The sequence below is a fragment of the Prionailurus bengalensis genome, chromosome B1 (genome assembly GCF_016509475.1).
Source record: "Prionailurus bengalensis isolate Pbe53 chromosome B1, Fcat_Pben_1.1_paternal_pri, whole genome shotgun sequence".
NCBI classification, from domain to species: Eukaryota; Metazoa; Chordata; class Mammalia; order Carnivora; family Felidae; genus Prionailurus; species Prionailurus bengalensis.
The window spans coordinates 204,649,711-204,671,858 of NC_057344.1; the positions used below are offsets into that span (position 1 = coordinate 204,649,711).

At 60.6% G+C, this 22,148-nt stretch overlaps 1 protein-coding gene across 6 annotated transcripts in view; it reads right to left on the bottom strand.

The window, feature by feature from the left end:
• The window catches only part of SH3BP2 (SH3 domain binding protein 2), a 35,524-nt gene that overhangs the window by 8,259 nt on the left and 5,117 nt on the right, over positions 1-22,148 (bottom strand). For 2 of the 6 annotated variants that reach the window (XM_043573140.1, XM_043573142.1), the window contains 5 exons: positions 12,330-12,379; positions 11,937-12,091; positions 2,170-2,309; positions 886-988; positions 79-196 (listed from right to left, as the gene is read on the bottom strand). In XM_043573140.1, the coding sequence (XP_043429075.1) occupies positions 79-196; positions 886-988; positions 2,170-2,305 (357 nt within the window). In that variant the 5' untranslated portion in view covers positions 2,306-2,309; positions 11,937-12,091; positions 12,330-12,379. Of the gene's footprint in view, positions 1-78; positions 197-885; positions 989-2,169; positions 2,310-4,118; positions 4,235-9,628; positions 10,326-11,278; positions 11,357-11,936; positions 12,092-12,329; positions 12,380-22,148 lie in introns of those variants that run through there. The other 4 variants (XM_043573143.1, XM_043573139.1, XM_043573138.1 and 1 more) reach the window with 4 other exon arrangements.

The following is a 22,148-nucleotide window of genomic DNA, read 5'->3' on the forward strand; positions in this document are numbered from 1 at the left end:
TGGCACCTTGCCCCCCCACGTCCCCTCAGGGCCAGGATGGTATCCCTGCCAGCTCCCTGCCCCTGGAGGCAGCCTCACCTTGCGCTCATCCTCAGAGGAGGCGGAGAAGAACCAGGTGCGGTGCTTCTTGCTGATGTGGACAATCTTGAAGGGGAAGACATTGTTGGACGTCGTCTCCTCAGCCGCCCGCATCACCCTGAGGGCACGGGGCCAGCGGTCAGCACCTGGGCAGGCCTCAGCACCCAGCACCCAGCACGCCCCCAAGGACACTGGCAGGTCTGGGCAGTCCCACCTTGCTCACTCTCCAGGCCAAAGGCCTAGATGCTTCAGGCAGAGGAAAGCACGTAGGCAGGGACAGGGATGGGCAGACACGGTTCTGGGGTCTGGGAGGTCATCCTGGGAGCAGCAGCATGCGGGGCTCCAAACCGAGGACACATCACCCTCGCTGCCCACCTCAGCCCCACCTGGCCCCTGGCCTGCCTGTTGGGGGCCCTAACATGTCAGCCCCCACCCTGCCCCCACTGCCACGGGGGAGCCCATGGGGCCAGGCACCTGGGGCAGGCGTGCCCATCTGCACCATCCCCTGAGGTCAGGGTGGTGTGTTTGGGAAAAGGAAACATCCCTCCCCGGGGGACCCCAGGGGAACCCCATCAGCAGGGAGGCGCTCACTGGGTGGACCCAGCCCAGGAGGCCCTGAAGCCGGGGAGACCTGGGGGAGGTCGTGAGGAGGCCACGTAGAGGCCAAGAGGGAGGGGAGAATGCTGGACGCGATCCAGGGTGGGTGGGGTGTGAGCCAACTCAGGAGAGCCCGACCTTTCCCTGGGTGGGAACCTGGGATTGGCCTGGCCAGGGCTCTGCTGGGGCCGGCGGGTAGCGGGCACTTACCGGTTATAGCCGTTCAGCGAGAAGGCACCCTGCGGGGAGGCGGACGTGCTGCTCTTGAAGTAGTAGACGCATCGCTTATGGATGATGACAAAGCGCAGGGGCCCTGAGGGCAGTGGGGCAAGGGCACAGGGTGAGCCCCGAGAGGCTGCCGGGCAGACCCCACTCTGGGGGCCACTCCCAGAGGCCCTGGGTGACCCGAGGCCAGACCTCCTGCCTTTGAACCCCACTAAATGGAAGGGCCTGGAGTTGGGCTCGCATGCTGCCCCTCCCACGGAGTCCAAACGTAAATGATCCATGGGCATGCTGACCAGCCCGAGCGCCAAGGCAGGCCTGGCCGTTCCCAGGGCAGGGGAAGACCGTGACCAGAGAGGCTGGCTCAGAGAAGGGCAAAGCCAGGGCCAGAGGCCATGGCCACCTCTTTCCACCCTAGGAAGGCAGAGCGAGGGTAGGGGCAAAGAAGCCCGCAGAGCCACTGGTATGGAGCCAAACACCAGCCTAGACAGTTACAGTGAACCCCCACACTCCACTGTCCTATTCCCAGACAGTCCCTCCCGGGCCTAGGGGCACATCAGTTACAGCCCCTCCTTGGAGGCTCCCTGTCCAAAGACCAGAGCAGACCAGCAGCCCAGCCTGCGGTACCTCCGTAAGGCAGCACGGTGCCTGGGAGTCCTTGGCAGAGGGCGCTGCTAGAACAAAGGCCTGGGCAGAAGGACAAACAAGGCCCTGATGCTCTTTGGCCTTCAATGTCTTAATGACTGGGCATCTCCCAGACCTGGGGGCTCCCACCCTCTCCCAAAATGCTGTCCCAGGGACCAGAGCTTTGGCCTCACGCAACTCTGAAGGTCCAGCACCCAGCTGGGTCATGGCACGTTAGTTCACTAAGGACCGAGTGACCAACCAACTCACTGAACACCCACTGGATAGCGCAAGGCCAGACCTACCAGGCCACCGAGGGCCCCCAGCCCCTGGCTGCAGACTGAAGCTGCCCTGGACCGATGGTCAGCGCTGTGCACCAAATGCCCATCCTATCTCCACTTAGCAGTAACACCCCGAATCCTCCCACGATCCTGGGGAGTGGGGAGGCTGACCTCAGCACCCCCATGCAGCACTGGCCACCATGGAGGGATGGAAAACTCTGGAGGGCCCACCACGGAAGGAGGCAGAGGCTAAGAGAGACAGGTCGCTTGCCCATGGAGGTCCACCAGGGCAGTGGGGCGGCAGGGCTGGGGCTCAGCCCTGTCCCCACATCCTCCCGTCATGCGCCCTACCACCCAGAGGACTCACATCTCAGCAACTGCAGCTGGGTGCCACCCTTCTTGTGCAGGTAGCCAGCCTTGGCCACGCCCCCGGGCATGGTTAGCAAGTTCTGGGCACCAATGGCCTTCATGGGGGCCGGCCAGTGCGTCTCCTCGGCCGCCATGAAGCTGCAGTAAAAGGAGACAGGTCTCAGCCAGGGCTGGGGGACAGAATACGGCAAAGCTGAGGGCATGCAGTGGGGGATACTGCCGAGATGCTGAAGACAGTGTGAAGGGTCAGCAAGGGGTGAGGAAACTCCTTTCGGAAAGCCCCAGGCTTCTTGGTGGGACCCCAGGGAGACAAAGGGCCAACTGGTCCACCTAGCTGGCCTCCGGTCTATTTGGCCACAAACCTGAGCCCCAAGGGCTCTGAGAACTGAGTGTGTTCCTTCACTGTCACTGGTTTACTCAGCACACGCCTACTGAATTCAAGGAAGGGGAGGGACCACCGTGAGTGAATTCAAACAACCACTGGCCCAAGGGCACCTGGGTGGCTCACTCGATTCAGGGTCCAACTCTTTGTCTCGCTCAGGTCATGGGCTCACGTTTCATGAGGTCAAGCCCCACGTTGGACTCTGTGCTGACAGCACGAAGCCTGCTCGGGATTCTCTCTCTTTTCCTCTCCCTCTGCCCCTCCCCTGCTCCTGCTCTGTCTCTCTCGAAATAAATAAATAAAAAGAAAAAAAAAACACACACTGGCTTGGATAAATCAAGCCTTGGGCCATAACCACCCCAAATCTGAGTGCTACGTGAACCTACGATGGGGACCGCCACGGAGGGCTTCTAGCAGATGAGTAGGGTCACAGCCTAATGAAGTCAAAGAGGTACAGGGGCTGGGCCAGGCCCTGGTCCCCCTCTCTACCATCTCTGACCCTTTAGCAGGGAAGGGGTGAGGGGCATGGCCCCCAGATGCCCCACCCTCCACTCCTGTCTGCCCTTCACCAGCTTCAGTCCATCCCTTCCTTAAGGCCCTGAGCCCAGGAAGCAGGAAAACAGGTAGTCAAGAGTCCCCACTTCCCATCCTGGCTTGGCTTTCTGGGGGACCCCTAGGCCTCAGTTGCTGGAACTGTAGAATGGAAAGACAGAGCGGACACAGCCTGGCACACAGCACACCCTTATCGGCAGTGGCCGTGATGACCATCCAGTGGGCTGGCTGGTATCCACCCTGCCTCCCCATCAGCTGGGGCATCACTCAGGCAAGGACCACACAGCGCACAGTCACCAGGGGCAGGCTGACTGCCTCAGGGTGAACTCGGGCCCGCAGGACCTGACATTCCAAGTGCCAGCGTCAGCCCTCGCCCTCGTCCAGCCTCTTGTTCACCCCAGCTGCTCTCCCTGAAACATGCCAGGCTCCGGCCTCTGCCTGGAATGACTGACCACTACCCCTCCTCACATGAAGAACTCCTATTCATCCTTCAAGACCCAGGTTCTGAGTCCCCTCTTCTGTGAGCCACCTCATATTCGGGTCCCCCGCCACTGGTCCCTCTGAACAGCAACCCCACCGGGCACCGTTTTGCCTGTGCCTGCCTGAACCTGGTGCTGGGTCCCTCCTGGGGCCCCAGTGGAGTTGGACTGAACTGGGTGTGTGGTCAGTGTCCCAACGAGTCACTAGGGTTAGACCCAGAGGCCCCGTCCTCTGGGACTCCTGCCACTACTGCTCCCACTCCCAAACACACAAAGAAAACCACTCTGCTGCTGGCAAACCAGCACCCTCCACCAAACGTCCGGGGGCTGCTCCCCCGGCCTCTGCCTGGGTCACTCAGGCTGCCCCCCTCCGACTCCATCTGCTCAAAACCAACCCCTCGGCCTGGGTCCCGCCAACAGCGGAGGAGGCTCCGAACAAAGGCACGTCCCCGGCCCCCGCGACACAGCCCCGCGCCCCGCCCAGCCGGCCCACGCCCGCCTTTGTTCCCGCAGGAAGCGCAGCTCGGTACTCACGGCGTCCACGCGGCGGCCCGCCGTCCCTGCGCGCAGCGACACGGCCCCGGGCCCGGCCCCGCGGCGCCCGCCTCCCGCCCGCCCCAGCCCCGCCGCCCGCGCCCCGCGCCCGCCATGCCGCGCCCCGCGCCCCGCCGCGCCCCCTGCCCGGGGCGGCCGCCGGGCTCCTCCCCTCGCGGGCGGGGCGGGCGCGGCAGGTGGGGACCCGGCGCTCCGCCCGCCGCCGCGCGGCCTCAGTTTCCCCAACTGCCCACGCGGGACGGTGGCTCGGAGGGGGGGGCGAAGCGGACGTCCACAGTGCGGCCCGGGCTCCGGCAGCGGGCAAGGCAAAGCAGGCGCACACGGCCGGGCTCCCGGCTGGCTAGAGCCCTTGGGAGAGGGGCTTCTCCTCCCTGAGCCTCAGTCTGCGCCTCTGCAAATGGGGGTGAGGGCCGCCCTGCCTCCGAGGGTTGCGGGTGGGCTTGAAGCGGGTGTGGCCTGCAGGCACTGGGGCCCAGGGTGGGTCTGTGGGTCTTCCTGCCCGGCTCTTGGGCAAGTTGCTTAACCCATCTGCCGCCGTGGGCCTCCAGCCCTGGATTCCCTGCAGGAGTCTCCCTGCAGGAGGTACAAGGTCCAGTCCTTGACAGCTCCCGCCTGCTTGGGTAGATGGGGGCTCCCCTCCTAGGGGACCCCCCAGGCTGGCCAAAGGCTGGGATGGCCTTGCTGGCCCCCCAAGCGTTCTGCCTCCTCTGCCTCCCACCTGCACACAGCCTGTCCAAGCAATGGGGCAGCCATGGCATAAGGGAGCTCTGACAGCTTGGGCGCTGCTCCCACCCAGCTACACACTGGGCACCATTCCCTGCTTTCCTGGCCTCCACTTCAGGCTGGCCCTCCATGCCCCTTCCCACTGCAGCAAGAGGCTCCATCCCATCTGTGTGCCCCTGTTCACAGCGCCTTTGCCAATCTCTCCCCTGGCAGCACACTCAGCCCTCAAGGCCACCACCTCCCTTCCTCCTCTCCACCACCTCTGGGCAGCCCCCACCACTTGTGTCAGTTCCTTCCCCTGCTTGCAGCACCTCCTCCCCCATCACCCTCACTCAGCACACTCTCCCCCACCACACAACCCATTCCCATCACCACTTTGTTCCAGGACTCCAGGGCCTCCTCATGCCCCCTGGCCTTTCCAGATCCAGGCCCCATGGATCTTTCTCAGGGGCTCTCCTCATGCCCTCTACCTCCCGTGCACCTGTGCCACCCAGACCCTGTGGTTCCCGAATCCAAGACCCAAAACCACCAAGCACCACCTCCAGGCTGCAGTGCACACTGTTTGCACTGCCTCCAGTTGCAACTGAACTAACTCAGCCCTCAGGAATTGGTTCAAATGAACACCAGTCCTTCATTCACTTCTCCCAAAACAGAAGACAAAGGAACTCAGTGTATCAGGCCAGCATTACTCTGACACCAAAGCCAAAGGCATCACAGGAAAACTACAGATCAACATCCCTTATGATTGTAGACGTAGAAAGCCTCACCAAGATACTAGCAAATGGCATTCAGCACCATGTAAAAAGGATTCTACACCACGCCAAGTGGGAATTATCATGGGAATGCAAGGATAACACTTACAATTCAATGATTGTAATATATCATGCTAATCAAATAAAAGACAAAAAGCACATGGTCATCTCAACACACACAGAAAAAGCATTTGGCAAAAACTTGACAATTTTTCATGATACGAACAACACTCAACAAACCAGGAATAGGAGAAAACTTCCTCAACATGGAAAGGGTGTTGATGAAAAATCCCCAGCCAACATCATACTCAGTGGTAAAACACTGGAAGCTTTCCCTTAAGAGCAGGGGCAAGGCAAAGACATCTACTCTTGCCACTTCTATTCAACCTTGCACTGGAGGTACTAGCCAGTGCAATTACACAAGAAAAAGCAATAAAAGGTATCCAGATTGGAAATGAAGCAGCAAAACTATTCACAAATTAGATGGTTATGTATACGGACAATTTCAAAGAACCCACAAAACAATTATTAGAACTAATAAACGAGCTAGCAGAATATAAGATCAAAACACAAAACACAGCCATACTTCTATATGCGTACTAGCAATGAACAATCCAAAAATGAGAGTTAGTTCAAGTGTTCCCTCCCTCAGGTGGTCTTCCCTGACCTCTAGGGGTCCTGTGTCCCTCTGTGGGGTTAGAACACCCTTCCCTCCACCTAACACTGACCACGCTAGCTTGTCGCTGTTCCCCATCTTCACCAGCTCAGGCCCAGCACAGAGGGGACACCCAGGGAGCCCCAGAGGGGGCACAGAATGTTGGCCCTGTCACCGAGCCCCATGATGGTTTAACTCCACTTGTTCATTCCATGGGCTCATCAGCGGGAAGCCTCAGTCCCTTCCTCTGCAGGGGCAGACAGAGCAGTAGGGACCCCTCACTGTGCTGCTGGGGGTGCCCGCTGAGCCGCCCTGGGTGGGAGCCGCCAGGGCCAGTGCCGGAGGGCCAGGTTCAAACCCCACCAGGCCTGTCCTCCTCTGACCCCAGCGTGTGTCCTGGGGGAGGGGCAGCTACCGTGAACAAGTATGGAACCCACCACTCCTCCCAGTCCCACACGTGTGGGAAACTGGAGGGGAGGAGTTAGGGCAGTGTACAGCCCCACTCCGGCTCAGCTCAGTGGCCAGGCAGGTACAGACCCATGAGAGCCTCACTCTTGCCTGGCCGCAGTCTCTCTGTGGGCAGAATGAGGGCTCTTAGGTGGCCACTGACTAACCTTAGTGTGGAGGGTAGGTCGTGAGAGAATCAGGTTGTACTTTAGCTTCACCTTCCCTAGGAACGTCCTCACTGCAGGGACAGATGCTGACATCCTCAGCTTCTCTCCAGAGGATGCACTACCCAAGGGGAAACCCATCCTGAGGCCCCCAAATCCTCTGGCCCCGCCTGGCCCCACCCTGTACCAGGGGGTGAAGTGGGCTGACACCCGACCAAGTGCCCAGTGCCAGGCCAGGCTGGAGCAGAAAAAAGGAAGGAAATGGTAGCTGAGGGGAAGGGTAAGGATGGGCCATGGTGGCTGTGGTGACCACACAGATTTTGGGGACTTTCAGCCCAGTTCAAAGACTCCAACTCCACTGGTGCCCAGGAAAATTGAGGGGAACCCCCAAGAGACACCCAGACTCCTGGCCAACCTGGCCTCCCCGGCTACCTCCCTCAATGTCCACGGTGTCACCCAGCCCCCTGAGGGTTTAACTCCACTCGTTCATTCCATGGGCTCATCAGCAGGAAGCCTCAGTCCCTTCCTCTACAGGGGCAGACACAGCAGTAGGGACCCCTCACTGTGCTGCTGGGGGTGCCCGCTGAGCCGCCCTGGGTGGGAGCCGCCAGGGACAGTGCCGGAGGGCCAGGTTCAAATCCCACCAGGCCTGTCCTCCTCTGACCTCTGTTTCCTCTCACTTAAAGTGAGCACAGAAAGTCCAGTCGTCAGAGTCCCCCGACACCCCTCAGGGCATCTCTCCCTACAGAGGAGGGTACTGAGGCCACCCAGGGAGACTGCTATGCCGGGAGGGGCTTGGTTCCCTGCAGCTCAGAGGGGCTGACTGGGGCAGGACTCTGATGACACAGAGGTCAGCATTAGGGTGGCCAGCATGGGGGTGGCCGCTGGGCTCCATGAACCCTTTCAGACGGCGTGTGACCTTTGGAAGGCGGGCACCTCAGGCACACACCCTGGTCTCTGCTCCTGAGCTCACTTGACCTTCTCTTACAGTAGAGGTTAGTCCAGGCGACCGAGGAGCAGGGACAGCGGCAGAGCTGGTGGATGAAAACCGCTCGGTCCCCCAGAGACAGTCCTTGAGGAGTCCCACAAAGTGCAGGCTCTGTGGCTCCCCCCTACCACGGGGCTGAGAGCCCCACAGGTGTGTGGTGATGATTTGCACAGGCCCACGTGTGAGTGCCACAGATAGTGTGCTCGGGCAGGCTGTGCTTGTGAGCTGCACAGTGCACACACAGGTTAGAGCGTGCACATCAGTGTGTGTGCATGCGTGTGAATGGGTGTCAGCCTCTGTGTGAGAGCCAAGCAGGGGCCCTGGAGGCTGAGCTCCTGCGGTCTCCTCTCTGACACTTGCAGACCTTGCCCTGACTGTGATGAGGGAGCTGGTGCCTCGTGCGACCACAGTGTCAGGGGTTCCTGTCAGTGGTGACCACACCGGCCCTTTGTGGGCACTGCAGGGAAAGGGGAGGCTGGGACCTCCGGCCCCAGTGAAAAGGGGACCTAAATGCATTCATTCACACACTCACACCCACACACACGTACACACACAGACACACACACAGACACGTATGCTTTCTCATGTACGCCCACTGACACAAATATATTCACACGTACACGCTCATACGCCCACACTCACTCACACACTCACTCAGACACACACACCCATTTGTAGACACGCACTCATCGTCACACACGCTCAAGCTCACTATGTATTCATACACACTTTTATGGACTCACACCGACACACACACTCATTCACTCACTCATAAATATACACACACGCACAGCCTCCAGGGGCTCCCGAGACCCTTTGTGGGTGGCCCCCGTGCCCCAGGCTGGCAGCCTGGGCGAAGTTTAGAATGTTCTACTTGACAGCTCCTTAAGTCCCACGGGCTCAATGCTTTATTCCCGTTTTACAGACTAGAACCCTGAGGCTGGGAGAAGCACCCTGGGCATTCACCATTAGCCAGGCTCTGTGCTTCTCAAGGATCACCCCACATCATCATCCCGACACCCCCTGACGTGTGAACTGGCGTCATCCCCACACCACTGATGAAGACACCGAGGGTCTGAGAGGCTGAGTCACCTGCCCAAAGTTACACATCCAGTAAACGGTGGGGGACTCTCCAGGCACAGCCACGCCCCCAGGCAGGCACCCTGCAGGCGCTAGGTGGCAGTGGGGTCACGCCCAGGCCATCTGTTTTCCCCTTTCCCCTTTCTGTTCCCCTCCCCCTTTCTCTTCCCAGAATCTTCCTCCACAAGAGAATCAAAACCAAACATCTCCTGCGGGGGGTGGGGGGGGGGTGGGGGGGGGTGGCGGCAAGCAGCCATGCCAGAGGGAAGGGGCATGACCTGGGCTTTAGGCGGAGAGCCCCCCAGCCCCTCAGCTCCATGCCAGGCTCCCAAGCATGGTCCACGCGTACACACACACACACACACACACACTCTCACATCCATTCACACATACTCACTCAATGTGTGCGCACACAGGACCTGGCAGCATACGCGGTGGGAAGGCGCCCCCCAACCTGGGCCCCCACCTCCCTGCCAGCTGCGGGCTGAGTAGCACATGGTGGGGCAGGGGTGTCCTAGCAGCAGGCTCCCTCTTGGGGCTCCCACTGTGCCCCATCCAGTTCCGCAGGGCTCTCCTCACAGCCTATCGGCTCTGGGGTCCAGGGCTCAGCCTGGACAGTTCCACAGGCCCGGGGTTCACGCCACCTGCTAAGCCCCCAGTCCCGGGGCAGCCGCACTGACCTGAGAGCACTGACCCAGCACATGGTTCTCCTCTTGTCTGTCGATGGGCTGGGGGCAGGTGTCCTGAGGCCCAGGGAGGCCATGTGGCTCAGGGGCCACAGGGAGGACCTACACCCCACATCCCCCAGGCGGGGAAGGCCTGATGCCCCGGCATTGTCCTGGGTGCTGCCCAGGCAGCTGCGTCCACAGCTCCCTCCTGCTGACAGCCGCCGGCTGCATCTGGGGCCTGTGGCCGCCAGGCTTCCTCCCCTCCGGAGACTTCCTGTTGCCGGGTCCCTGGGCAGCCCCAGCTCGCCAGCACTTCCTGCTTTCTACCCTCCCAGGTCCTGAGGCCGAAGTGAGACCCAGGGCTGCACCCATCAGCGCTGTTAGGCCTGCTGGATTTTAGCCAGCACTGCCCCCATGCCCTACTGCAGCCGGAGACCACAGCTCTCCAGGCCCCGGGGCAAGACCAGCTTTGTCCCCTGGGAGGAAGCTCCCTGCTGATGCCCCACACACACTTCCTGTGGCCACCTCTGAATACTTGGCTTCTCTCCAGGAAACGACCAAAGCCCCTTCCCAGCCATGGGCTGTCACACTGTGTCTCCTTGGCCCCAGAAGCCCCTTCCTCTCACGAAGCTGATGCTTACACCCAACACTGGGAACTCACTACCTCCACCTCTCTGACCTTTGACACCAAGGGACCAAGGGACCAAGGGACCAGGTTCCCAGCCTTGGCCCAGGCATTTGCCTGCCACCCTCCCTCCCTCCTCTACCACAGGCCTCCCCATCTCCCCCACCCAGGCATGGCCTCTGTGACAGAGCTGGGCTCACTGCCTCTGGCAATCATCACTCTCAACACCAGGCTTGACGACTATCAGAGCATGCTCTTGCCACTGTCCGGTCCTGCCCCAGGTCCCACTCCGAATGCGTCCCCTCCCCAGCCTACGCTGCCCCACAAGGGTTGGGTGCCTCTCCTGCCCAGATCCACAGCCAAAAAGTTGGGGAGCAGGGATTCAAGCCCAGGCTGTTCGGTGCTGAGCCCCCACATCCCCTGGCTCTCTTCTCCTGAGCTTGGGTCTCAAGGTCATACCTCTCCCACAGAGGACAGGCCCAACCAAAGGAAGGAGCACTCTGGGACCACCCCCCCCCACAGCAGGATTTGAAGGTCAGAGAGGCCACAGATCACAGGGTCCCCGGGAGTTGCTGATGGTCTTGTCCACCAAGTTTCCTGGGGCACCTAGCCATGTCACATACTTGTAGTCAGGGCACTGGAGGGCAGCTCCCAGGCCGGGGGACCTCCATCTCCCACAGCGTCCACCGCCCCAGACATCTGCCAAGGTCCTCGTGCTACCTGGGGGCCTATCTGGGGTCACAGACCACCTGCTGTCTCTTAGAGGATGGGGGGCTTGACCTTTGTGTCTGAGCTCTCCTCAGGATAGGCATGGCTGCCCTGGCCTCCCCACGCCTAGGCCAGCCTCGATGCCCTTTGGTGGCTAAGGGCAGGCTGTGCTTTTGGCAGAAAGTTGGCCATGACAGACAGACACCAACAGACAGACAGGTAGCAAGGGGGAGGGTTAGAGGGGGGTTTCTGCCCCTTCTTCCTCTTTGCAGTCTGCCCAGGGTGGATAGAGGGCCCCAGAGCGAGCTAAAGCTGGACACTCAGCCTACCTTTGTCCTGTGCCAGCTCTGTGGCCTCAACTTACTTAGTACCTCTGAATCTTAGTTTCTTCATCTGTGAAATGGGTGCTGAGGGTTGAGATAAAATAGCAGGTGAGGAGCTCCTGGGCCATGATCCGGCCAGGACAAGCCAATGGGCAGTTCTGGGCCAGGGTGGGGGCCTCGGCCTCAAGGGCCATGCTATGGGGTCAACAGAAGGCAGCAAGCCCAGCAGGCACTAGACTGTGGAGGCCTCCAGGGGAGGGGGCTGGATCTGACAGAGGGAGGCAGAGTTTGCTGGGAGGGGCCGGGGTGAGGAAGTCAAAGACAGGACAGGGGTTCAGGGCAACATCACAGGGTGGGGAGGAATCCAGGGGCAACAGGGTGACCAAGGCCCAGCGAGGCTGGGGTACAGGCGTGGGGGTGAGAAGCTGCCAAGACGAGGACCGGGAGCCAGCCAACACTCCCCAGGATGCACCGCCCCTCATGGACAGACAGGTGGATGGATGAAGAGGCCTGAGGTCAAGGCAGCAGCCAGAGCCTCCCCCGCCCTTGCGCCCTGGAGGGTCCCCAAGCACCTAAACAACAGCAGAGGTAGGAGGGGGCAGAGGGCCATGAGGGGAATAGGATCCCCATCAGGGGTCAGACCCATGCTGGCCCCTTCTCCAACCTTTGTCTCCCTCTGGGAGGTGGAGGTCAGGAGTCCTGGGCTGCTATGTGACCTCTGCAGGGCGCTCTTCTCTGGGCTTCAGCTTCTTCATGTGCCCTCCTACCTCCTGAGGCATCACTTTATCCTTGCAGCAAAGAACACTGCCATTTATATTCCTGAAAACAGAGGACCCTCCAATAATGGCAGCTCCGTGACCTTTTACGGTGTGCTGGAGATAGCCATGGAAATGATCCCACGCCAGGATCCCAGCAGCAAAAGGCGTGAGGCTGGAGCATGGCTGTGGTCTCTAGCCCACCCTCCCCCAGCTGCGGCTCCTCCCCCTGCCCCAAGGGCAGGTGCCTCAAAGTGCCAGGCTTGGGGACCACCCCACCACACCAAACGTAGGGCACTTACCAGGGTGGGTGGGAGCCAGCCAGCAGGGCCAGCAGGGGCCAAGGGTCAGCCTGAAAAGAAACCAAGACAGAGAGATTTCACTCTGAGTTCCTGGGGTCTTCAGCCTCCTCAGGAGCAAGGCAAACACCTAGCACAGCGTGACCTCTGCAGCTGGGCACAGAGTTTCCCTCAGCCGCGTGCTCACAGCCCACGAAGCTGGTCCTATTGTAACCTGCGCTGACCGTGAGAACACTGCCATTCAGAGATGCTGAGACCGGCCAGGCTGATGGCCAGAGAACGGAGGGGTGAGGAATGGAACCATGTCCCTGGGAACGCCAGCCCCGGGTCTCCCTCAGGCACCCCGGGCCCCTGTGCCCAACCCGGTGCCCATCTGCCACCTTCAGGGGCAGCTCAGGCACTGAAGGTGCTGAGAAGGGCCTGTTGGGCTCTGGGGAGGGCCTGGGCCCAGGGAGGGGTGGCTGGCACCCACGATGGGGAAAAACATCAAGTTCTCCAAGTAAGATGTTTTGTATCAGCCCCTCCCGCAGGGCCTCGGTCCACCAAGAGCCAGCTCTAGGACCGTAGGCACAACTTCCCTCCTTTCTCTGAGCCTCACTCTTCTCTGCATACTTGAGGCTAGAGGCTGCCTTCCAGAGCAGGGCTGCAAGGGTGGTACTGGGCCGAGGGAGCGGGTGATGTAGAGGACAGGGCCCACCCAGAGTCACCCAGTGTAAGAGATATATGTCTGAGTCCTAGTCCCCAGATACTACAAATGTGACCTTATTTGGAAAAGGGACCTTTGCACACGTAGTTAGGGATCTCATCCTGGACTGGCCAGATGGGCCCTAAATCCAATGACAAGGATTGGATTACAAGAGAAAGAAGAGACAGAGGCACAGATTGGAGTGGCGTGGCCCCAAACCAGAGAAGCCAAGGATTTCTGCAACCACCAGAAGCTGGAAAAGGCAAGGAAGAAAGGATCCTTCTCTAGAGCCTCCGGAGGGAGCATGGCCATGCTGACCCCTGGATTTTGGCTTTCTGCCTTCCAGGACTCAGAGTGAATGTCTATTGTTTTAAGCCCCCAGGGGGTGGTGCTGGGTTAGGACAGCCTTAGGAAACTATCACACACAGGGACTCTCCAAAGTCCTTTCCCTGGGCCAACTTCACTTGAAGCCCGAGCATATCCTGCAGGGAGAGACCGGTTCTGTGGGCAGCCCCCGCCATGGGCATCCAGCTGGACGGAGCAAACCTGAGCGGGCCTCCTTGGCTGTGCACACCGCCTGCGGGCCTGGCCCACCACCTCCTACCCTCCCAAGCACGGGATTGGGTGCCACACCCAGCTCACACCCATCACACTTGCTGAGCCCTCCTCCTGCCTCTGGTTCACACCCCTGGCCAGCCCCTCCGTAGCACATTTCCACCATGAAGCAGGGGTCAGCCTGATTCCCTGGCCAGGTATATGGGGTCTGGCTCCTGCTTCCAGCCCTGGGCGCTTAACTCTGGGCCTGCCACATAGGCCCATCAATCATGCCCCATTCCCAGTACCTGCCAATCTCTTCTACCTGCAAACTAAATCCCCTCCAAAATGTTCCCTCATCCTTGGAAAACAGAACCATCTAGAACCTCACACCCTTCTCTGAAATCTCCATCAGTGGCATAGCCTGATACACCAGAGTATCACACGGATACCCCAGCACTCCCCACTGGCCTGGGTCCCGCTGAATCCCCAGAGCCAGGCTGGTGCCTGACCCATGCAGGGCCCAGATGGATAGATGGGACAGATGGCTTCAGAGTCACGTCTACACACACGGCCATGCCCCTCACGTGGCTGTAACTAGCCCTTGCCTAGGCCATCCCTCAGAGCCAGAGTGTACTTAGAGTTAATCTGACCCTGAACAAGAACTGATGTCCAGTGTGGCCACCACCAAGGCCCATCCATGGCCCAGGATCCCTCCTCGGTGAGATGAGGGGTGGCCGGCAATGAGCAGATATTCAAGACTGCTAACCGCAAAACAGAGATGAACTGGACGCATTGGAGCCTGCCAGTGTCCCCAGAAAGACAGCGGTGTGCTGGGGTCCAGAAGGCCCCCAGGGTCTCAGGGCTGCCCAGGATGGAGGCAGGAAGCGTCCAGTCACTCCTGTGCCCAAGCGCAGAGGAAATTAAGGGAAGTGCAGAAAGAGACCCACATGCATGGCTGCCCGCCCTGGGGCCTGGGCTTCTGGGTCAGGATGGGGGTGGGGGTGGGGCTTCTACTCTGAGACACTTGGCCCTCAAGCTCTGTCCCCAAAGAAGACTCATGAGGCCCTCACATCCCTGGACGCTGCCCCAGTCACACAGCACCCCGGAGCTTTCCTCTCCCTGGCCTGGCGTCTCTGCCTCCAGCAAACATTCCCAAGCTGGGCAGAGTGCAGAGCAGAGCCAGGGGCCCTCACAGAGTCAGGGGTACCCCTGGGCTCATACCCAGGGCAGAGCTCCCTCCAGCAGAGCCCCGGAGAGGGAGGCTCCCCAGGAGGGAGCTGGAGCCTGGCCAGGAAGGAGCAGGATGCAGGCAGGAGGGAGGATGGCGGGAGCCCCGGGCCAAGGTCCCTGTGTGAGGGGCAAGGTCCACTGTGGGCTGTGGTGAGGGGCAGGCTAGGTCTGGGGGGAACCACGCTGGCATCGTCACTGGCGTGAACCACTCTCCTGCCTCAAACCACAAGCCAGCAGAGGTGCTCAGGATTCACGCTTCGGTTCATCAGAACTTAAACAAGTCTGTGCCTTTTAACTGATTAAGAAAAAATGTCCCAGAGCACTGATGTGTGCCCCGAGTTCCTGGCCCGTGCCCGCGGAGGCAGCCTGCCTCTCGTCAGCCTTGCCCCAAAGTGCTAGCCCCAAGAGAGATGCTCAGGGCTTCCTGCCCCTGTGGTTCCCCATGAAGGGGCTGCTCCAGCCTCAGGACCTGGGTGCACAAGAATAGCACAGTGGTTACTGCACAGGCTTCCTTGGGGACAGGCCTGGCTCAATCCCCTCTTCTAAACTTGTGGCCCACTCTGAGCCTCAGCTTCCTCATGTGAAGAATGGGGTTGACAGTTCTGGTGCAGGATGTCCCCAGGACCATCTGGCACGGCTGGTGGGCAGGGATACTCCAGGGGCACTTGGTCACTGGGGTTCTGTTGCGAACACTGTCAGCGCAGTCATGTTGGAAAGGGGGAGTGTGCTCTCAAACCATGCTGCTCGAAGCCGGGCTACACCTTCCCTTCCGGCCCCTCGGGGTCTGGACCCTTGAGCACCCCAGGATCCCCGGCCACTGATGGCCCCATTCTGAGCCACATTCCCATAGCGCTGGGAATTGCACCCAGAGGTGACCCACCGCACCCACAGGCCTCCAACCACACGCAGGACCCCTCTCCCAGCTCCCGGGAGAGTCTGCCCCTCCCTTGATACCCCGCACCTGAGCATTTCAGTCTGTCTGGGGACCACCTGTCCCTCCCTCAGCATCGGCTCCAGAGGACGGTCACTCCTCATGTCCACCCCCCACAGTGTGTCCAGCACGAAGCAGGCACTGAGTACTTTCTAGAGCATGAGCTACTGCATCCCTGGCTAGCTGGGTGCCCCTTACTCCCCATGGCGTCCAGCCCAGGACGCTCATTTCTTGCCTCAAGTACCCCCACTTCTCCACCCCTGGGGGCCTCTGGCTACATGACATATGCCCAGTATAGGGGCTTTGGTGCCTACCAAGCAGGGCTTGAACCCCTCCCCAGAATGACTTCTCCCAGCCTGTGTCCTCGTCCACAAAGCAAGGCTGGCAACCGTCACCGACAGAGCAGATGTGGGGCCAGACCAGGCACCCTCACACCCCAAGCACCTGGTGGGCCAGGCCCTAGGCCGACAAGACTGCCCAACACTGCTGCTGACCTTCCAGGGGTCCAGGGAATGTGGTTGGGCAGGAGATCTGCTTTTTTGGCAGAATACCCAGAAACAGAGACACCATCTCCTCTCAGGTCAGAGATAAGCTGATCCCTGGCCAGATGAGGGATCCACAGAGACCAAGACTTCCCCAAATCCAGTCTGCTCCCCCTCTGTCCTTCCCAGGCCATGCCACATCGGCTCCCTCAGCACATACTCACTGAGCACCCATCCTACTGGGCAGCAGAAGGCTCCAGAAGGCAGTTCTGGTGCTTGGTGCGAGGCCTGGCTCCCCAACAGGGGGCCTGATTCCTGCCACCAGCCCTAGGCCGGCCTCCTCAGGAACAGAGGCTACCATCAACCAGACCCTCGGACCCCTGTGTCGCACGCACATCCCACGGGGGCAAACTCCCCACTTGCTGAGGCCAAGGCCAGGGGGTCACGAAGGCTAGGGTGCTTTCCTTCCTGTAGTCCCCTCCCGCTACGGATGGCCAAGCCACCGGGCCAGGGCAGGGGCCTGGAATGTCCACCAATGTGTCAGCTCCGTGGCCTACGCGGTCCCCAGCTGCTCAAGGGTACACACTGCTGCTCTCCCGATGAGGAAAGGGAGGCTAAGAAGGCCGCAGCACAGCCATCCAGCCGGCACTGCCCATGGGGCCTGGAGCCCAGAGCCACCTCACCCACACCACACAGTCCGGCATTTCCTGCTGAGGCTGGCTCCCAGAGGCGCGAAGGGAGAGGAGGAGCCCCACAATGGCTCCCACCTGGGCAGAAAACACACCAGCCCAGAGGGCAACGGGAGGGGGGCCCGAGGCTCTGGGCAGGAGGCTGCAGCACAGGGGGCGGGACAGACCGTGCAGCGTGCTGGTGCATGCCAGCCTGTCCTTGTGGGCTCAGGGTTTGCTTGTTTTACACTCACGTCCAAAGCCCAGGGACAGCCCAGTCGGGAGACATTCAGCCTGAGCCTGGCTCACTGCTGCCAGTGCTGCAGGGGGAGGACAGTGCTCACCCCAGAACAAGGTCTGGCAAGAAGCAGAAGCCGAAGCCTCGGAATCTCCATTGGTAACTCAGGCCGTTCCGAGAGCTGGCAGGCTCAGCGGGGTGAGAACCGAGGAGGCCCGGCGCTCAGTGCTAGGGCTGTGTGGATGGAGAGGTCCACACTTCAGCAGAGAGTCAAATGAAGTGAAGGAGCAGGCCATCAGATATCCCAGAAACAGTATCTCCGTCAGAAACGGGGGGGGGGCCCTACAGAGCCAGAGCCGAACCCCACTGGGTAGCTAATAAAACTGAGAGCAGGAAGTGTTGTCCACCACTGGGCCAGGGTGGGCTGGGGTGCTGGTCTGTCCTGCACAGAGCATTAGCGCAACCCCCAAGTTCTCCTGGTACTGGGGCAGAGGGAGGCAGTCAGGGCACTGCCACCTGCCGGCAAACACCACACCCTTCACCCCAGGATCCAAGCTGGCCCCACCCAGAGCGGGGCTCCAGATCTGCTGGGGAGGCAGCCACTTCTGACTCATGTCCTTGTGACCACCATTCCACCCAGACACGGTGACACATCAGCCAGCATCTTTGGAGCCATCTTCCACATGAAGTAGCCAAGCACGGAAACCACGTGGGGGGTGTCCCGGATGGGAAGCAACTTGTGCAAAGGGCCTGGGGTTGGGGTAGGAGGGAACACGCACCTCAGACCAGAGGGACAAAAGCAGTTTCATTTCAGAGCTGTTTGTCAGGGCCACATGCCCAGCTGAGTGTGGATGAGATCCCAGGCCTGTCCCCAGGGTGAGGTCGCAGGCCAGGATCCCATTCAGGCTTAGGCTCCAGGCCCAGTTTCACTGATTTGCAATGGGGTCCTGGTGCAAATGGGCTTATTGCTAATGGTACCCTGAGGACCAAAGAAGACCGACCGTTCACTGGAACTCTGAGACAGCCACTTGTCCCAACACAGGGTCTCAGGGCCTCTGAGGGTAGAGGGTACCCACTCAGCCCAGATCTCAGTACCAGGGCAAGGTGTAAGAAGGGAACACAGCAGGCAGGGATGCCAAGGCCATGAAACCGATGCTAGGGAGGGATGTGGGTAGAGGAGGCGGCCAGAGAGATCCAGCCCCACTGCTCCTCGAGGGAGCCGAAGTCAGAGACCAAAGGTCAGCCATCATGGGCACACTGTAAGGACGCCTGCTGTCCACCTGTGCCAGGCCAAGGCAGCTGTGTGAGCCCTCCACATTGGTAGCCACTTGACAAGGCATCTTGGGCTAGGCCACCAGGGACACAGCCTTGACCCCTGCAGCAGTCAGTGGCCTTGGTCACTCCACCATCTGTCCCACCACCCCTCTCCTTAGTATCTTTCCTGCCACGGTGGCCTCCCTTAGACCACAGGAAACCGTGGTGTCCCTCAGCACTCTACAACGTTTCACTGGCTCAGGGCCGCTAGGTCAGGGCAGGGTCATGAGGTGTGGCCCCCAATCTGGATCCTCCAGGGACTCCTTACTCACCAGGAACCCCAGGTCACCATTTGTCCAATGGGGTTCTGGCCTCCTGCTGACCCTGCCCCAGGCCAGAACGCAGAGCAGGGAGTCTACACGACAAAATCTCTCTCTCATTCTGCTCATTTCAGCCTTTTACAGTGAGGTCTTTCTTCTGTCTTAACCCACCTACTGTTATACTTTCATCCCCAACAGAACATTTTTAAGCTGTTTTCAAACCATTTTTTTCTTTGATGTTGTTGATTACTTTTTACTTTCTGAGATTTTTTGTTGCCTTTTTTTTTTTTAATTTTATTGCATTGTCTTTTGTTTTTGGTCACATTGTATCCATCGGTAAATTTTAGGTTGGCCTCGGGAGGTCTCACATCAGCCTGGTCTTGCCCTCTCATCGGTGACCTTCTGAGGTCACTCACAGGCCAGCAAAGGGGAACACCCAGGCGACAGGCTAGCCCACCTGTCGGGGCTACAGTGGGCAGGGCCTGGGGAAGCATGCTGTGGCCACTCCCAGGCCTCGGTCTCTGGCTGGACAGAGACAGGGAGACAGAGACAGGTCCAGAGGGAGGGAGCCAGAGAGAGGACACAGGAAGAGGCCGGACAGAGGGGCAGAAGAGGGAAGGGGGAGCAGGTCAGCCCCCCATTAGAGGAACTGAGAGCGGTGTGTTCCTCCTTCGCCTGGGAACCCAGGCTTGGGCACTGGACAGGATGACTCAGCCACTGGCTCCTCCCGCGCCCTCAGCACAGACCCCCCCCAGGGGGACCAGACTGCTCCCAGGCGCCCTCATACTGCCCCATTGTTCGGAGGCCCAATGAAGAAAAGGGTCTGGCAGGGGGCCCAGGTTGGCAGGAAAAGAGTCCAGTCCCCAGTCTCCCCTGCGAGCAGTCTGGGCCCTCCATCAGGGGGTCTACGTCCAGCCACCGTGCTGTCCTGCACACTGTCCCCTTTCCAAGGCCAGGTGTCCTGTGAGATCCCGTACCCCAGGCCCACCCTCCTGTCCCCCCACCCCACCCTCTCCTGGCTCTGAGCCGCAGCAGAGAGGTGGTTCTCAAGGTTCTCAAAGGCGATCACACTCAGGCTCAAGTTCAAGGTCCTTACCCAGCCGGTGCTCAACCACAGTGCACACCTCACACCCCTTCCCTGACCTCCTCATATCATCCCCACCTGACAAACTCCTGCCTGGCCTTCGGCCCCAGTTCAGAACACCCCAAAACACCCCTGATGCCCCACAATCAGGCTGGGGCATGGCTCCCTGAGGGTTCTCAGAGCGTGACGCAGGGCAGGAAGAGGGGCTTACCCCATCGCTGCCCAGGGATCCCAGGCCGGGCCCTTCCTGAGGCACAGACAGCTCTGGTCGGCGCGCCCAGCCACCACAGCCCAGACCTGTGTGAGCCCCACGGCCAGAGATCTCCCGTCTGCCCACCCCCACCCCACACCCTAGCCCTGAGCCAGAGCCCTAGAGAACTCCCTCAGATCCCCACATGCAATAGAGACAGGGAGTCTAACTGAGGCACCAGAGGCAGGGAGGCTTCTGCTGGCCAGCAGAGCCCAGAGCCCAGCTCTTGGGTGCCGGCCCCTAAGGCCTCCTCCTGGCTAGGGCAGCCTGCTGGGTGGGAGGGGGAGGGGTACGGCTCGGTGGGTGCTCTAGGAACACCCTCCCCATCCCCAGGGAGACAGCTGTGGGGTCACATCACTGTGGGTCAGAAAAGCCAGCAAACAACGTGGGGGGGGGGGGGGGCAGTGCAGAGTCAGTAACACCAGGGCCCAGAGCTACCCCGTCTGACCAGGACTGCCTCCCCCACAGGCCCAACAGCCGCTCGGTTGGTTGCGGTCACTGACTCCACCCTGGTCAGCTGACCCCCTCTCCCCACCACACACCTAGCTCTCCTACATGTCTAAGCCCCCTTCCAACCCCCCCACTCCCACCCAAGCTGCTTCACAGCCATTGCCGCGGGGGGGCTGCGCATGTGGGAGCATCTCCAGACCCGAGTGAACTTTGAAAATAGAAACCAACCCCTGCTCGAGACCCTCCCATGCCCTCGGGCCTGACTTCTGCACTCCTTCTGCCTTCTCCAGGCCTCTCCTTCAGAGTCTCTATGCCAACACACCGCAGGGCCCCTAGCCTGGCCCCTTTTTTCCCCTTCCTGCTCCCACCCCAAGGAGGCCCCATCATGGATGCCCCCCACGGCACCTCCTGTGCCGTTCCTGGGTGCTGCCCACTAGCAGGGCCAGGACCACCCCCAGGCCAGGCACCCAGGAGGGCTCCATGCAGGTTTTTGAGGGGGTGCATGACTCAACATGGGGACCGCTGGCTTGGGCTGGGAGTGGGCAGTCTCCTCCTGCTTCCCAAGACCTTGGCCCCGGAACAGCTGCTCCCCCACCCCCGCCCCCGTGCCTGGCTGTTGGGAAGCTTCAGCTTGGGGCAGGGCCTCCTAGATGCCCTCAGGAGTAGGATCTCTTTCTCAACCTTCTTCCTTCCTCAGCAACTTCCTGCCTCCGCAGTGAACATGGCCACCACCAACCACAGCACTTTACCCTCCCATCACAGTCCCGGGAAAATGGGAAGACTGGTTTCAGAGAGCCCCTGCCCCAGGTGGCAGACCTTCCGAGGCCAGGTGCCCAGGACCCCAAAACAGGTCAGGGCCTCGGAGACGGGCTCCATTCCTCACTCCATTGTGGACCACTGGTGCTGACCCAGGTGGGACAGAACCCAGACCTGCTCCCAGCCTGGGGCGCTCCCTACACCCCAGCACCAGACCAGAGACAGAGCCCTGACCTAAGGGCAGGCATCGCCCTCCACTGGCAGCTGTAGCCCATGGTCTGGAACCAAACTGGGCTGGGAGGGAAATGATTCCAGAGCCTCCTGCTCCCATGCCCCCCCTCCCCCAAGTAGCTTGCTGGGGCAAGGAGCCAGCGCTGGGAGTCTGGGGGTCCTGGCCCTGTCACATACCAGGCAGCAGTGTCGGGGTAAGGTCCCCGGAGGAGCATATCCTTCCTGAGCCAGATTGGAGAGACAGGAGGACTGCCTGAGGAAGGGGGTGCAATGCAGACAAGATCCTGAGACAGGATAGGGTGCAGGGAGGCAGACACTGGAGCCTGAGGGGCTACCGCCAAGCACCATCAGCTCTGACCCGAGCTGGGTGGGTCGGCAGGGAGGCCTTGGTGGCCTGACACCAACTGCAGGGGCTCTGAGGCCCTCTGCTGCGTCCAGCTCACAACACCCTGCCTCCTGCTTAGCACCTCCTGCATTCCTAGACGTTCTAGGCCTGAAAGGCCACCTCCCATCCTAGGCTGAGGGCTAGGAGACACAGCCACTGCACCCTCTGCCTGCCCAGCTGACCACTGATCTGCCTGTCAGGGCCAGGCCCCCAGTGCTGTGTCCGCCTGGCTATCAGGGGACCCAGGGAGCCAACACAAACAGCTTCTCCCTTTCCGGCCCCAAATAGGAGGAAAGGAAGTAGCTGGATTAGGGAGGGACG